Source organism: Myotis nattereri (genome assembly GCF_964212035.1).
Source record: "Myotis nattereri genome assembly, chromosome: 11".
In the NCBI taxonomy this organism is placed as follows: Eukaryota; Metazoa; Chordata; class Mammalia; order Chiroptera; family Vespertilionidae; genus Myotis; species Myotis nattereri.
Genome location: NC_138086.1, coordinates 77163749 through 77177268, shown reverse-complemented (window position 1 = coordinate 77177268; position 13520 = coordinate 77163749). Strand labels below are relative to the sequence as shown.

General features: G+C 47.1%; 1 protein-coding gene across 2 annotated transcripts in view; it reads right to left on the bottom strand.

Annotated features, from left to right (window-relative positions):
* Positions 1 to 1802: 1802 nt before the first annotated feature.
* The window catches only part of BMPER (BMP binding endothelial regulator), a 205420-nt gene continuing 193702 nt past the window's right edge, over positions 1803 to 13520 (bottom strand). For both annotated transcript variants that reach the window (XM_081102095.1, XM_081102096.1), the window contains 2 exons: positions 7930 to 8060; positions 1803 to 3507 (listed from right to left, as the gene is read on the bottom strand). In XM_081102095.1, coding sequence (XP_080958221.1) covers positions 3326 to 3507; positions 7930 to 8060 — 313 coding nt within the window. In that variant the 3' untranslated portion in view covers positions 1803 to 3325. The remainder of the gene's footprint in view (positions 3508 to 7929; positions 8061 to 13520) is intronic.

The window sequence follows — 13520 nt, the reverse complement described above, 5'->3', positions numbered from 1 at the left end:
TGGGTGTTTGCAACACTAGTCTCCATACCTTCCTGTATGTCTGAAATATTTCATAATAAGAGAGACTTTTCTAGTTAAATGGCTTATCCATGTTCAACGAAAGCTGAGGGATGAGTCCTCCGGGTCCTTCTTGTTTTGTTGGAAGGTGGCCTTTCACAGGCTGGTGGTCAGATGCTCAGGACACACGCAACTAGTTCAGAGGGAGAGTCCTTTGACGGGAAGGGTTGGTGATTCTCAGTGAATTTCATAGGTATCACGGAACCCACACGGAGCCACCATTTTAATAAATAACTACTGCTATCAATGTCAAGGTTTCCCTTTCCTTCCTACTTCAAAACTCTCCATTCGGGCCCTGGCTGCTATGGATCAGTTGGTTGGAGCATCATCCCGTGTACTGAAGAGTCGGGGGTTTTGATTCCTGGTCAGGGCACAAACCCAGGTGGTAGATTTGATCCCCAGTCAGTGCACAAACGGGAGGTAACTGATAGATGTTTCTCCCTCACATCAATATTTCTCTCTCTCCCTCTCCTTTCCTCTCTCTCTCAAACCAATGAAAACAAAACCCCAAAACTTTCAAACATTCCTATTCTCACAGGAAGAAAGGAAAGAACTTACTTTCCCTTAGAACCATGTGTAATGAGAATCATAATAGTGCTGGTTCCCTCATCAAATTCAATATTCATAGCTAATAGCATAAACCACACGGGGATTCTATACATGTAGACAGAGCAATATCAACCACTCTATTAATTTCATAGGTATCATGGAACCCACACTCACTGCTAGCATGGGTTATGTATATTAATGAGTGAAATGGAACATTTTCACTTCAAGTCACCTAACTCTGCAGGAGCGTGCCTTTGAGAACCCACGAAAACATCCCACGTGAACAAAGTGGGCCCACTATCACTGAAGCACTTGGTTAATCTGCATTACAATCCGTCATGAGCCAAAAATCATTGCTTGACTATAGCCATGGCCAATAACAGTAAACGGAAACCAACTGTTGAGCTGACGTCCCCTCCCTCCCTCATCAGACAGCTGTTTCACTTGGTGGGCCCAAACTCTCCTCTGTCTTCTCTCTTTCCTTCTTCTACGAATAGGCATGGAAACAACAACAAAAAAGATCGAAGGTTAAACTAAATCCCAGAGAAGAAATGTCACACAAACTTGTAATCAAGCCACCCAAATTCATGAAATTGATCCATGAAAAAGGGCCTTCATCATTCATCCCCCAGGGCTGGCTGTGATTGACAATGTTGAAAAAGAGGCTATTGCGTCTCGCTGGGTACACTTAGCCCTTGGATGAGTCATGAGCAGTAAATAACCACCCACAATTTCCCTTCTGCATCACCTTCCTGCTGCATCCCTCTTTCATAAAGAGTGAACTGGGAAGGAACTGAAAGAGGATCTAAATAAGAAAAGGAACAGGGCAGATCAACTGATTTCCCTATGCCTCCTTTTAGCACAGTGTGGGAGTAGATGAAATTAGAAGTACGTGATTGCAAATTGTGTCTGGATGACTATGCAAGTCATCTCAGTCGTGGCAGGGGGTCGAGATCGCCTGGTTCTTAACCCTGCCTGGACACTACCTCTTTGCGTTACAGATAAGCAAAAGAGGGGCTCCAAATCCTCAAACAATAGGAACAAGGTCTCAAACTACACCTGGAAGGGGTCTCCTAAACCCAGGCTCTCATTCTACATACAGCACTGACGCGGTGGCCTGGATACCGTGGGTCCCAGATAGTGGGGTATTTAGGACCCTAGCACGACAATAACAACCACACTCCCTGGTTCCTCAGTCACTATTACACTGTGCGCTTTATTCTGCTCACTCCAACAATGAGACATGTCCCAGTAAGAAATCCAGTCCATCCGTCAGGAACATCTGCTAAACACAAATGTCTTCACAAGTGGTGGCAACATGCTGACTCTCAACAATTTGGGATTCCGCTGTTACCTGTTAATAATACTCTTTATAATGCATTATAGGGTATATAGAATGTATATAAATAGAGCTGTTAGAGATCAAGGAACCTGGCATTGGTATAGCTTATTTATAAAGTACAGCACAGCACATCTTGAAATGGAAAATATGTAGTTTTAAATCTTAAGCCCTTTATTTACTACAATGCAAAACATGTTATTTTTAGACATCAGTGGGTTTTGTTTTGTTGACATTTTCACGTATGCAGCTGAAGAGAAGTCAGGAAAATCACATGGTGACTAACAGTAACCTATCAGGGTAGTAGCGCAAGTATATAGACCATTCTTCATTTGGACTAATGTTAAATCAACAGCTCAGTAAAGACTTTCCTTCTGACTAATAATTATGATGTGTTAACAGTCACCAAATAGCAATGAACTGGGGATCCTCTATAAATAAAGACTTTCACTTTATAAATGGAACAGCCACAATATGGGGATGGCTTACAGCGACTCATCAGATTTGCCCATCCTAAATTGTTCTGAGCTTCAGAGAAATGGATAGCTTTTCTTATGCTGTGCAAGTTTCTCCAAATATTTGTTCATGCCCAATAAAACTAACATGTCACCCAGACACCCATAATCTCTATACGTGACATACAAATGGATGCATCCATCACACACACACACATATACAATCAGGAGACTCCAGGAATATACAAAGATGGTAAGAAACCATTTGATTCTTTGGTTATGCTCCAGTAACAAATATCTATTTCTTGGCAACCCGCCAATCAGTGTGGGAAATCATACCCGATTATGACCCAATAACGTCTAAGAAGCTACGCCTTGCTTTCCATGCACCATTAGGGCCTGTCCCCAATCAGCAGCTGTCTCTTTCCGGAAACATTCCTTTCTCTGCAATCACAAAACACCCCTAGACAGAGCTGCCCTTCTCCAGAGAAATGCACTTCTCACTCAACTGCAAATCCTGATTCAAAGCTAAAATTAATGCAGGCAGGCAATTGAGGGTTTGTTTTTTTTAGAAAAACTTCCTTCTAAATGACAACGTATGTGATGTTAAAGCCATCCAAGATGTCCGCATGCTGCCTTTTTAAATTAAAAACACCTGGTTTATTTATACAATGTGTCCAATGGCTTACAGATTACGATTCTAGAAACAATACATGTCTTATAGCAAAAAATATACATATAATAATCCACCTGTAGTTTATATAAATGACAAAATGTTTCTGAATATATCTCTATATCTATATATGTACACGTATATACTCTGTGTGTGCACAGGAGGGCACACGGACATGGCAGTCCCTCACTGGCCCTTCCATGCCAGGGTCAAGGGCACCAGGTTTCAAAGTCTTTAGCTGCTGAACAGAGGTCACCGCTGAGGACAAAGGACTGGCTTGATGCACCTTCCCCGGTGAAGGACCAGGTTGGCGGGACAGTGGCAGCCCGCGACGCACGGCTTATTGCACGGACCAATCTCATTCCAGTTGTCACAGGTCTTGGCACATCCTGGGCCGCAGGTGTCGTACACAGCCCCGTGCTTACACTGCGTGGCTGGAAGAAAGGAGGAGACCAAGGTGAGATGCGGAGAAACGGCCTCATCAGTTCACCCACAGCCTGATGCCATCCTGCAGGCTCATGGCACCCACGGCCCAGGCCTTTCCACAACACGGGTCACTTCTGTATTTTAAAGATCTTTATTGTTGAAAGTAGTGCAGGTGTCTCCTTTTATCCCTTGTTCACCCCTTCTAACCTGCCCCCCCCCCCCCAGGCCTTCACCACACTACTGTCTGTGTCCATGGGCCATGCATATATGCATATAAATTCTTTGGTTAATCTCTTTTCACGGCCCCCCCATCCACCCCTAACTCCCCCCCCCCCCCAGATTGATACTTTTGCATTTTAACAAAGGAATAATAAACTCCTATCATTCCACAAACACCCTGGGATCACCTGCACCTAAAAAAATAACATCAAAAATCCAGCTGCTGGGCCAGTGAACTTCAAAATAAAATAAAATGAAAGCTTTTTATTCCAAGAGAAGACAAACTATACATTAGTAAAGCTATAAGAAAATCTATAAGGTCATTTAGTTATTGATAATACTGTGAAAAATGAACTCCAAAGAGTCCTTCAAGCAACTGAGCTGTGATGAATACAAACATTTTGTGCAAACACACCAATATTCAAATAAATACAATTACACAACAGGAAAAAAACTACCAAAGATATTGAAAATGTGTTCACAGATTTTAATCACATTTTAATTATGTGTTGAATTAATCAATTTGAGGCAACTTAGAGCAAGAGTAAAGCTAAATATATCTGGTAATGGGATTACTATCCAGACTTTATAAAAAACTCATGCAACTCAACACCAAGAAAACAAACAATCCAATTAAAAACAGGGCAGAGGACCTGAATAGACACTTCTCCAAACAGGACACACAGATGGCCAATAGACATATTAAAAGATGTTCAACATCACTAATCAGGGAAATGCAAATCAAAACCACAATGAAATACCACCTCACAAATGTCAGAAAGGCTACCATCAATAAATCAACAAACAACAAGTGTTGGCGAGATGTGGAGAAAAGGGAACCCTCATGCACTGTTGGTGGGAATGCAGATTGGTGCATCCACGACAGAAAACAGTATGGTGGTTCCTAGAAAAAAACTGAAAATGGAATGTTCTTATGACCTAGTGATTCCGCTTCTGGGTACTCACCTGAAGAAACCCAAAATAACAATTCAAAGGGATATATGCACTCTGATGTTCACTGCAACATTATTTACAATAGCTAAGCTGTGAAAGCAACCCAAGTACCCATCAGTAGGTGAGTGGATTAAAAAGCTGTGGTAAATGGATTACTTGGCCATTAAAAAGAATGAAATCTTTCTATTTGTGACAGCATGGAAGGACCGAGAGGGTATTATGCTAAGTGAAATAAGTCAGACAGAGAAAGCCAAATGTCATATGATTCCACTTACACGTGGCATCTAAAGAGCAAAATAAATGAACAAACAAATAGAAACAGACACATAGATACAGAGAATAGACTGATGGTTGCCAGAGTAGAGTGAGGTTAAGGGGCTGGATGAGAAAGGTGAAGGAATTAAGAACTACAAATTGGTAGTTACAAAATAGTCCCAGGGATGAAAATTACAGCATAGGGAATATCGTTAATAAACTGTAGTAACTATACTGCCAGCTGAGTACCTGAAGTATTGGGGAGGGAATTTTGTAAAGTATGATTGTCTAATGGCTATCCTGTACACCTGAAACTAATACAAAATAGTACCGAATGTAAACTGTAATTTAAAATATAATGTGTCAAAAGAATAAAGCCAGATAGGGGGAAATCAGATGTGCCACAAGGTAATAAAAATGCCAGCGTAGTCCTGGGGGCTACGAGGTACTTAGAAAATGGTAACTCGCATACTGCATTGTGTTTGGTAATTCACATGCTACACTGGAGTCCCATTGGTCCTTCCTCCCACAGCTAGTGGCCATGTGCTTTGGGTTGGTAGTCACGATACTGTCAAAATCCAGGCTACACTTGGAAAGTCCCTCATTCATTCAGAGTTTCAAGCCTGGCTGGCTTCTTATTTGTTCAACTTCCAAGCTTTTTACTCTGGAAAATTTCCCTTCTCTTGGAGCTAAAAACAAGGAAACAGTGTTCTTCTAGTCTTCAGAATTCCAGATGAGTCTACTGAGGGATCCTGCATGTCTCTGTAAATTTCTCACGTACTCACTGTCAATCTGCAGAAGTTCGTTGTGTGTGTATGAATCTGTGGAAGTTCAGTGTGTGTATATGTGTGTGTGTGTGTGTATCTGCAGAAGTTCATACAGTGTGTGTGTGTGCCTCAGTGTGCAGTTCATTGTGTGTGTGTGTGAGTCAATCTGCAGAAATTCATTGTGTGTGTGTGTGTGTGTATATATAAATCTGTGGAAGTTCATTGTGTGTGTGTGTGTGTGTGTGTGAATCTGCAGAAATTCATTGTGTGTGTGTGTATATATATAAATCTGTGGAAGTTCATTGTGTGTGAATCTGCAGAAATTCATTGTGTGTGTGTGTGTATATATAAATCTGTGGAAGTTCATTGTGTGTGTGTGTGTGTGTGTGTCTCAATGTGTAGAAGTTCATAGTGTGTGTGTGTGTGTGTGTGTGTGTGTGTGTGTGTGTGTGTAAGGCTCCCCTGCAGCAGCACACTGATGGAGTTATACTTCACTCAGATGGCTCCATAATTGTAAGTGGTAAATGAAACCTTTCAGGATCCATATTCCTTTTCCATTAGAAAAGTAAATTTAGCTTCTGAGATTCAGCCCCTGAAATCAGGATGCTGACACGAAATGCGTAGCCTTCAAATGCAATGCGTGCACTGAAACGGTGCTAACTATAGCTCTGGGCCAGGAAGAGTTCATAGATTCTGTATCTAATATGATCCTCACCGCAGCTAACAAATCCGCCAAGTTCTGCTGAGCCCAGCATTACACCAGGCTGGGTGAGGGGGCTTGACTCCATATCTTTTATTCATCCTCTGGTCGATTCGAGGGCAGGAGGACTCAACAGAGAGAAGGAGCGTTCAGTAGGCCTATTCAAGATGTACCGAAGGGGCCCAGTACCTCAAAAACATTGCCCTTCTATGCTAACCCGCACTGACGCCTCAGGGGAGAGGTGAGCCAGTGGTCTCACCTCCAGGAGCCACTGCCACACCTCAGTGCGAGCTATTTTTCACCAAATCCACATTCCTCCAGACGCAGGCAGCACTGAGAGAGGCGCTAAGGCTGCGGGAAGTGGACTGAGACATAAAGACTGGACTTGGGTTTGCAGAGGAGGGAGCACATCCATAGGGGACGTCAGAGGAGATGAAAGGGCCGCGGTGCTTTGCAAGGACACAGACTAGTGACTGCGTCAGGGGCGGCTGGAGGAGGCTTTAGTAACCTCCAAATACCCTCCAGCTACTCCCCCAAAGCCACCCACCTCAGCATAAGCCGTCACATTGACTCAGTGGTTTCAGCTCTGGCCGCAGGTCAGAGCCACCTGAAAGGTTTTAAAAGACACACAAGGCCAATTAAAGCAGGCTGTCTGGGCATGGGGCCCAGGCATAGGTTTCGGGGTTTGTGTTGTTTTTAAGCTTCCAAAGTGACTCCAAGGTGCAGCCAAACTGAGACCCACCGGCCTAAGTGAACAAGAGGTCCATACACTGAAAACACAGCTTCCAGACGATTCTTTCCTTCGTCACACTGACCTTCTTCACACTAAGCACCTTCTTCACACTAAGCACCTTCTTCACACTAAGCAAGTACTTAGTGCAGGTTACCATTGCTGCCCGGTTCTCCCATTGCACTGCCAGCACCTCAATGACAGGGGGTCAGAGTCACCAAAGTACCCACAGTGCTTAGCACGATGCCCAGTGCTCAGCCACGTTGTGGGAAGTATTTCTTGCATGAACAAAGATGTCCATTTCATACATATCCAAGAAGCCAATGACCTTGCCTCAGATCAAAGAGCTGAAACAACTATTACAGAAACCTACCTCGGCAAAGGGACATTCTGCTAGGGTTTGCAGCACAAACTCTCTCTCTCAAGAAAAAAAATCACCGCTCTCCTACGACCTGAGATGACTGCAATTGTCCTGAGTCTGCTTTGCCCCACACAGACCCCAAGCAGAGCTGAGACTGTCCAAGTGCTAAGCACATGCAGCTGGCAGCTTGAGGCTGGGAGGTTGTGAAACAGAGGAAATCCTTCGATTGCTCAAATGTGCTCCTCACCGAGCACCTCTCTTGAGCGCTTTCTATCCACCCCTCGTGGGAAGCCCGGTGTTTTGTCAAGTTGCCATCCAGCTGGGCCATTGCCGGATTTCCCTTTGGCCCAGGGAGGATGTGGCCATTCACGCCTCCAAGTCTGCCCTGTGGCTGGCCTGAGCAGGGAGGTGAACTTCTGCTGGGTCGGCCCTGGACCCGCTCACCTGCACAGCTCTGCTGGGGCTCCCAGTGGACGCCGACGCCCTCCCGCTGGCAGGCCCGGGTGTATGCCAGGAATGACTCGCAGTAACAGTTTTTATGGACTGGACACTCACACATGTCTGTCACGCAGGACCTGCGGGGACCAAGAGAAAGAGAAACATTCAGGAATATCAAACACCCTAAACGTGACTTGCAGCAAGGGGTAAGGGGTGAGTGGGGAAGCTTGCCTGGCCACTCCAGGCTGCTGTTTCAGGTAGGACACCTAAAACTGCTAGGACAATTCCGCACGGAACCTAGGCTGGCTCGCTCCCAGCAGCATGGCTTGAGAGTCCCTTTCTCTCAGAGCAGGATATTCCCCAGGGAAAGTCATGTCTGGCTTCTCCAGCGTCCAGAGCAGCAGCCACTGTCTCCACCTGATTACCAAGCACTGGGCGTGCATCAGGTGTGACTGAGGAACCGATCTGTTTTTTCTTTGTTTTACAGTCAAGTTGTTTAAAGTTAAATTATTAAGTGTTTTTATTGCTGTCAGAGAGAGGAAGGGAGAGGGAGCGAGAGATGGATGATTCTTGAAAGAGAATCATCCATCAGCTGCCTCCTGCACACCCCCTACTAGGGATGGAACCGGCAACCTGGGCATGTGCTCTGACCGGGAATTGAAGTGTGACCTCCTGGTTCATGGGTCAATGCTCAACCACTGAGCCAGGCTGGCTGGGCTACTTGGTTTAATTTTAATTAACTTAGATGTAAATTGCCATGTGTGCCTAGGGGTTGTCATGTTGGAAATGCAACTCTTAGAATATGGTGCCGTTGAAGGTGTTGTTCTTTGGTGACTAGCTCTGACACAGGAATGGTAGGCACTACTGCAATAGAACCGAAAAAGTGACCAGGGACGAAAGCACAAAATCCCACGGCAATATCTTGATTCTTGGTCTCTTAAGAAACACTGAACTCCATTTTTAAGAAGGTGGTGTGACAAAGTCCTAAGAAAGAAAAACTCCCGGCCCCTCATGAGACTGGAAGGGAAAGAGGACCGAACCGAGGTCTCCTTAGCTTAACTTGAAATATGGAATGATGCACCAGGACGCGAAGAGAAGAGAACTATATTTAAATGCAAAAGTAACACGTTTTAAGACATGTTAACCTCAAAGACACACTAATAACCTGCCCTTGGCCTGTAACATGACAGTTCATGAGGTGCAGCCTGTCACTGTGAGGCAGCAGGACACCGAGCAGTCTCTGTTGGTTAAAGGAAGAGGGCACTTCACCAGTGAGTAGATGTGCCCACAGTCGCATGAGCAAGTGGCAAAAGAGTGGATTGAATTCCACTTCCTAACTCTGAGGCTAGTGCTTCTGTTTCTTATCAGACTGCACCACCGTCCTCAATCTTTACCTTCCAGCAAGTTCCCTGCCTAACAACTTTGACTCAGCATTTATGCAAGAGGCCTCCGAGATTAATAAAATCCACTACCCTTGTTTTGTCAGACTCCTTCTCAGCAAAACCTCGTCCTTACAGGACTGAATTCAAGATGACAAGTAGCACAGACGACCTTGAAAAGTGATCAGGACACACACAGTCGCCCAGTGTTAACACGTCACCGTTTTTTCCTGGTGGGACATGTCTGCCCACCTGATCAGAGAGCGACCAGCCAGCTCTCCCGCCTGCTTCGAACAAGAATGGCAGAAACCATGTGAAAGGACCTTAGACTCACCAGGCACCCCCAGAGTTACTGCAGCCCAACACTCCAGGGCAGAGCCCTGGGAAACGTGAACTACAGGGGCAAGAGAGGAGCAAACCTGAAACCCAAAGAGCCTCTTCCACGTCACCGAGCGAGAGATGACGTGATGACACGGTGATGAGCACGGAAGCACTGATCTCTCTCCTCTCTGTAATCACCAAGGCTGCATTTCTTAATAGCGTCTCCCACTCACGTTACAGAAATCCTGCGAATTCATGTTCCCTCGCGAACCGTTTCTGGGACAAGACACACAGTGCTGTGTCTTTAAATCAATGTGGAACCTCCAGGCTTCCAGGAAAAGCCAACGGAAGCCGGTCCTTAAAACGGCCTGATGCCTGGGAATGGACCCTCCTCACCACCATGCCCCGTGCTGTTTCCATTGTCATTTCCGACTGACCCTCGCCCATGACATGCAAGCTCAGACTCCACGGCGGCATTTGCAGCCGCCCCACCCCGGGACCTCCTGTCTAACCCTATTTCTACTTCCCTTCCCAGAGGGCACTTGTCACCCACCCTCCTTCCTGACCCTTGGGGTGGGGGTCCCTCTCCCTTGTCCACAAACCCTTGAGGTGACAGTGATGGAAGGGCACCTCGTGGGCCTGGAAAAAGGACAGTATTTGTATGGAAAAGAGCTGGTCTCCACAGGAGCAAATGCATCCTCTGATTTGGAAAACCATCCATTGTGGTTCTGTCAAGGTGTGCGGACAGGAAACAGATTCAGTTTCATTTCTCTGGGTGGAAGGACTGTTGGCGAATGCTTCCCTTCTTTCCTCTTTGTTCCTACTGGTTGTCTTAGGAAGCTGTTTATTCAGGTTAAAGTGTGGGCAGCTAACTCCCATTCCCAGCGACTGTGAGAGAACATGGCTTAGGCACACATTTAATAACCATCCCGTCCAGACACCCCAGCCCAGACCCACCGCTCCTCACACACACTTGCTAATGTGTCTGCCCTTGACAACGAAGACTAGATGGGAGCTGACTGGATACTTGGCACTCATGAGGGACAACATCTGAGGCCAAAAACGTTGTCAAAGCCAGCCCTTCACTCGAAACGTTTCACACATTTTGGAGGGTCTGGAAGATGTATTTTATCACAGAAGTGAAAACACAAGATGTCTTTTTTCACTTGTCAGGTTGAAAATTTTTACACAAAATGGTGCCCAGGGTCTGGGAAAGAAGGTGGAAATCGCCAGTCCGAACCCTGCTGGCAGCAGGGCGACCCTGTGCGCTCTCAGGCCAAGTCCCTTCTTCCTGGGTCCTGCCCCCTCCCTGCCTTTATTCTTGCACAGACCCTTTGCGTCCCAGTTGCTCCTTTCCCTGTTTGTGGGAGGAGGAGGATGTACCTGGCTCATCCAGCCACACACGGCTCAGTAAAGTCATGGCGCATTGTCAGGAGACTGGGCAGAATGGCCTAGTGACCGGTCCTCGCGTCCTCAGGCCGGAACGCTGGGCACAGATGTCCTTGCCCGGATGCCCTGGCGGCCGCCCAACACGGCCATGGCCCTGGGCGCTGCCAGCCGCAGCCACCTCTGAACTAAGCCGCTTCTCCCAGGGCCTTCTACTGCCAGGCTCACTCTGAACTTCTTGTCCTGCTCTCCTAAGTCCAAGGGGATCTACGGTTTTTCATTTAATGGTGGAAAAAAGGACTGGATGCGAGAGTTCTGCTCTCATGACGTATTTTCAGAAAAGTGCATTCAATATTGTCAGAATAACCTATAGATCTCCCTGTTATTAAAAAGGCAAGCCTCCAAAGCTGCTAAAATCAAAACATCCAACATCTCTCGGCTGCCTAGCAACAGCATACCGGGCGGTTTTGCCTCTGCTTTTTCTGGCACAAGGGCCACCCTGTCGGGGAGAGGCGAGCACTCATGCCTTGGATACCCAGACACAGTCTGAGCCGTTGGGAACTCTCCACGCTGCTTCTGAGAGAACAGAAAGGCAAGCAGGAGGGAGGGCAGCAGCCCGTCCGCAGCCAGAGGCCGCTGCCCAGGAAGAGCCCGTGGCTGGATGACGTGAGGTCAGCTTTTCTGGGAGCTACAGTAGAATCGGGGCTGGAAGGCGACACACGATCCCTGGCTGTCCTTATTGTGTGTTCCAGCAAAGTTCACAGACCCGTGTGAAGGCACCTCAGGCCTGTTAGCACCTGGCATAGGAGAGGGGGGCTGGGGAGGCAGAGTCCCACCTGGGTGGACACAGTGTGTTTAACCTCCAAGAGACTATCAAAACATTCGCTTATACTTTAACCCTTAACATTCTGCCCTGCCCTCCCTCACCTGAGTTTCACGGAAGTAACTAGAGGGAGTAAGCACAGGAAGAAGGCATATCCATGTCACATGACCCCTCGGAGCATCACTTCATCCCTAACTCAGCAGTGGCTACCTCTGCCTTCTCCTCAGTACCCTGTGGGCACCCTCACACAGGCTCCGGAAACAGTGCTCCTGCAGCTCTGAAAACAGGGCTGAAGATTCAATGCTGGGAAACAGGGGGTCGCTTCACTGAGTTGTTAATCAAGGGGGAGCAAACCCCCAGAGCCCCAGCAGGAGTCCCTGCTGCTCCTTCCAGACCCTTCCTGGGCCAGCCAGCTCGGCACCCCTGGGGCTTACATGTTGGTGAGAATATTCAACAGCAAGTCTTGGCTTCAGTCTTGGTTCTATGGCTGCCGGGGCTGCTGGGACAGCACAGCAAGGCCAGGCTGCTGGATGGGCTTGTCCCTTTCACACACTGCACCCGAGGCAGCCGGGTCTCTGGCTGTGAATCCGGAGCCTACCTGCAGCCCCGCCTCACCGAACGCCCCGCACAGACACAAGCCAGGCCTCCCATGGGCCAGGAATGCGGTCACTGAGCTCTGTTGTTCCAGGCGCTAAGCGAGGCTCCGAGATGAACGAGCAGGACCCACCAAGAAAGGGAGAGTGTGCGGACCCCAAAAGCCAGAGCCCAAATGACCCAAGGGCTGCTATGAGCAGGAAGCCAGTGCGATAGATCCTGAGGACCAATTCCATGCGGGCGGGCCAGGGTGACTGTCCAGAAGGAATCACAGAGTGGGAGACATGGGAGCTGGGTCTCCAAGCGTGGTGGGCAGTCAGTTAGACAGGCGTGGGCACAGCAAGGATGAAGGTCACCAGGGCGGAAAGCCCCAGGTACCTAGCAACCAATCAATGTTCAATGTGTCTCTCACATGGATGTTTCTCCCTCCATGCTTCTCCCTCTCCCCTTCCATCCCTTCCTTCCACTCTCCTAAAAAAAAAGAAAAAGAAAAGAAAAGAAATCAATGGAAAAGATATAGATATCCTCAGGTGGGGATTAACAACAAAAACCTAGGGCTCTACATTTCTATCTAATTGACACTCTCTAGATCAGTGATGGCGAATTCATTTTTTTTGGTTGATTTTTCTTTGTTAAATAGCATTTAAATATATAAAATAAATATCAAAAATATAAGTCTTTGTTTTACTATGGTTGCAAAGATCAAAAAATTTCTATATGTGACACAGCACCAGAGTGAAGTTAGGGTTTTTTCAAAATGCTGACACGCCGAGCTCAAAAGGTTCGCCATCACTGCTCTAGATACTGGAAAATTGTAACTGTGTTGATCCTGTTAGCACTCCCCAGGAGGCAGCGCCATTCCTGTGCAGCAGACACGAGTGGGGCACAGAAGTTCCATCCCGGGCATCAGCCCCAGACGCCCTCCTAAAGCTAGAGATCGGTTTTGTGGAATAACGGAGGCATCTGAGGACACAGAGGACATCTTTCAAGAGCAGCAACGCTGACAGCTTCCCACAGATGCCAATTTTCAAAGCAGTTCCCTCGGACTTGCTGAGAGAGGAGACCAAACAACCAGTGCATTTTCTGGACCCACA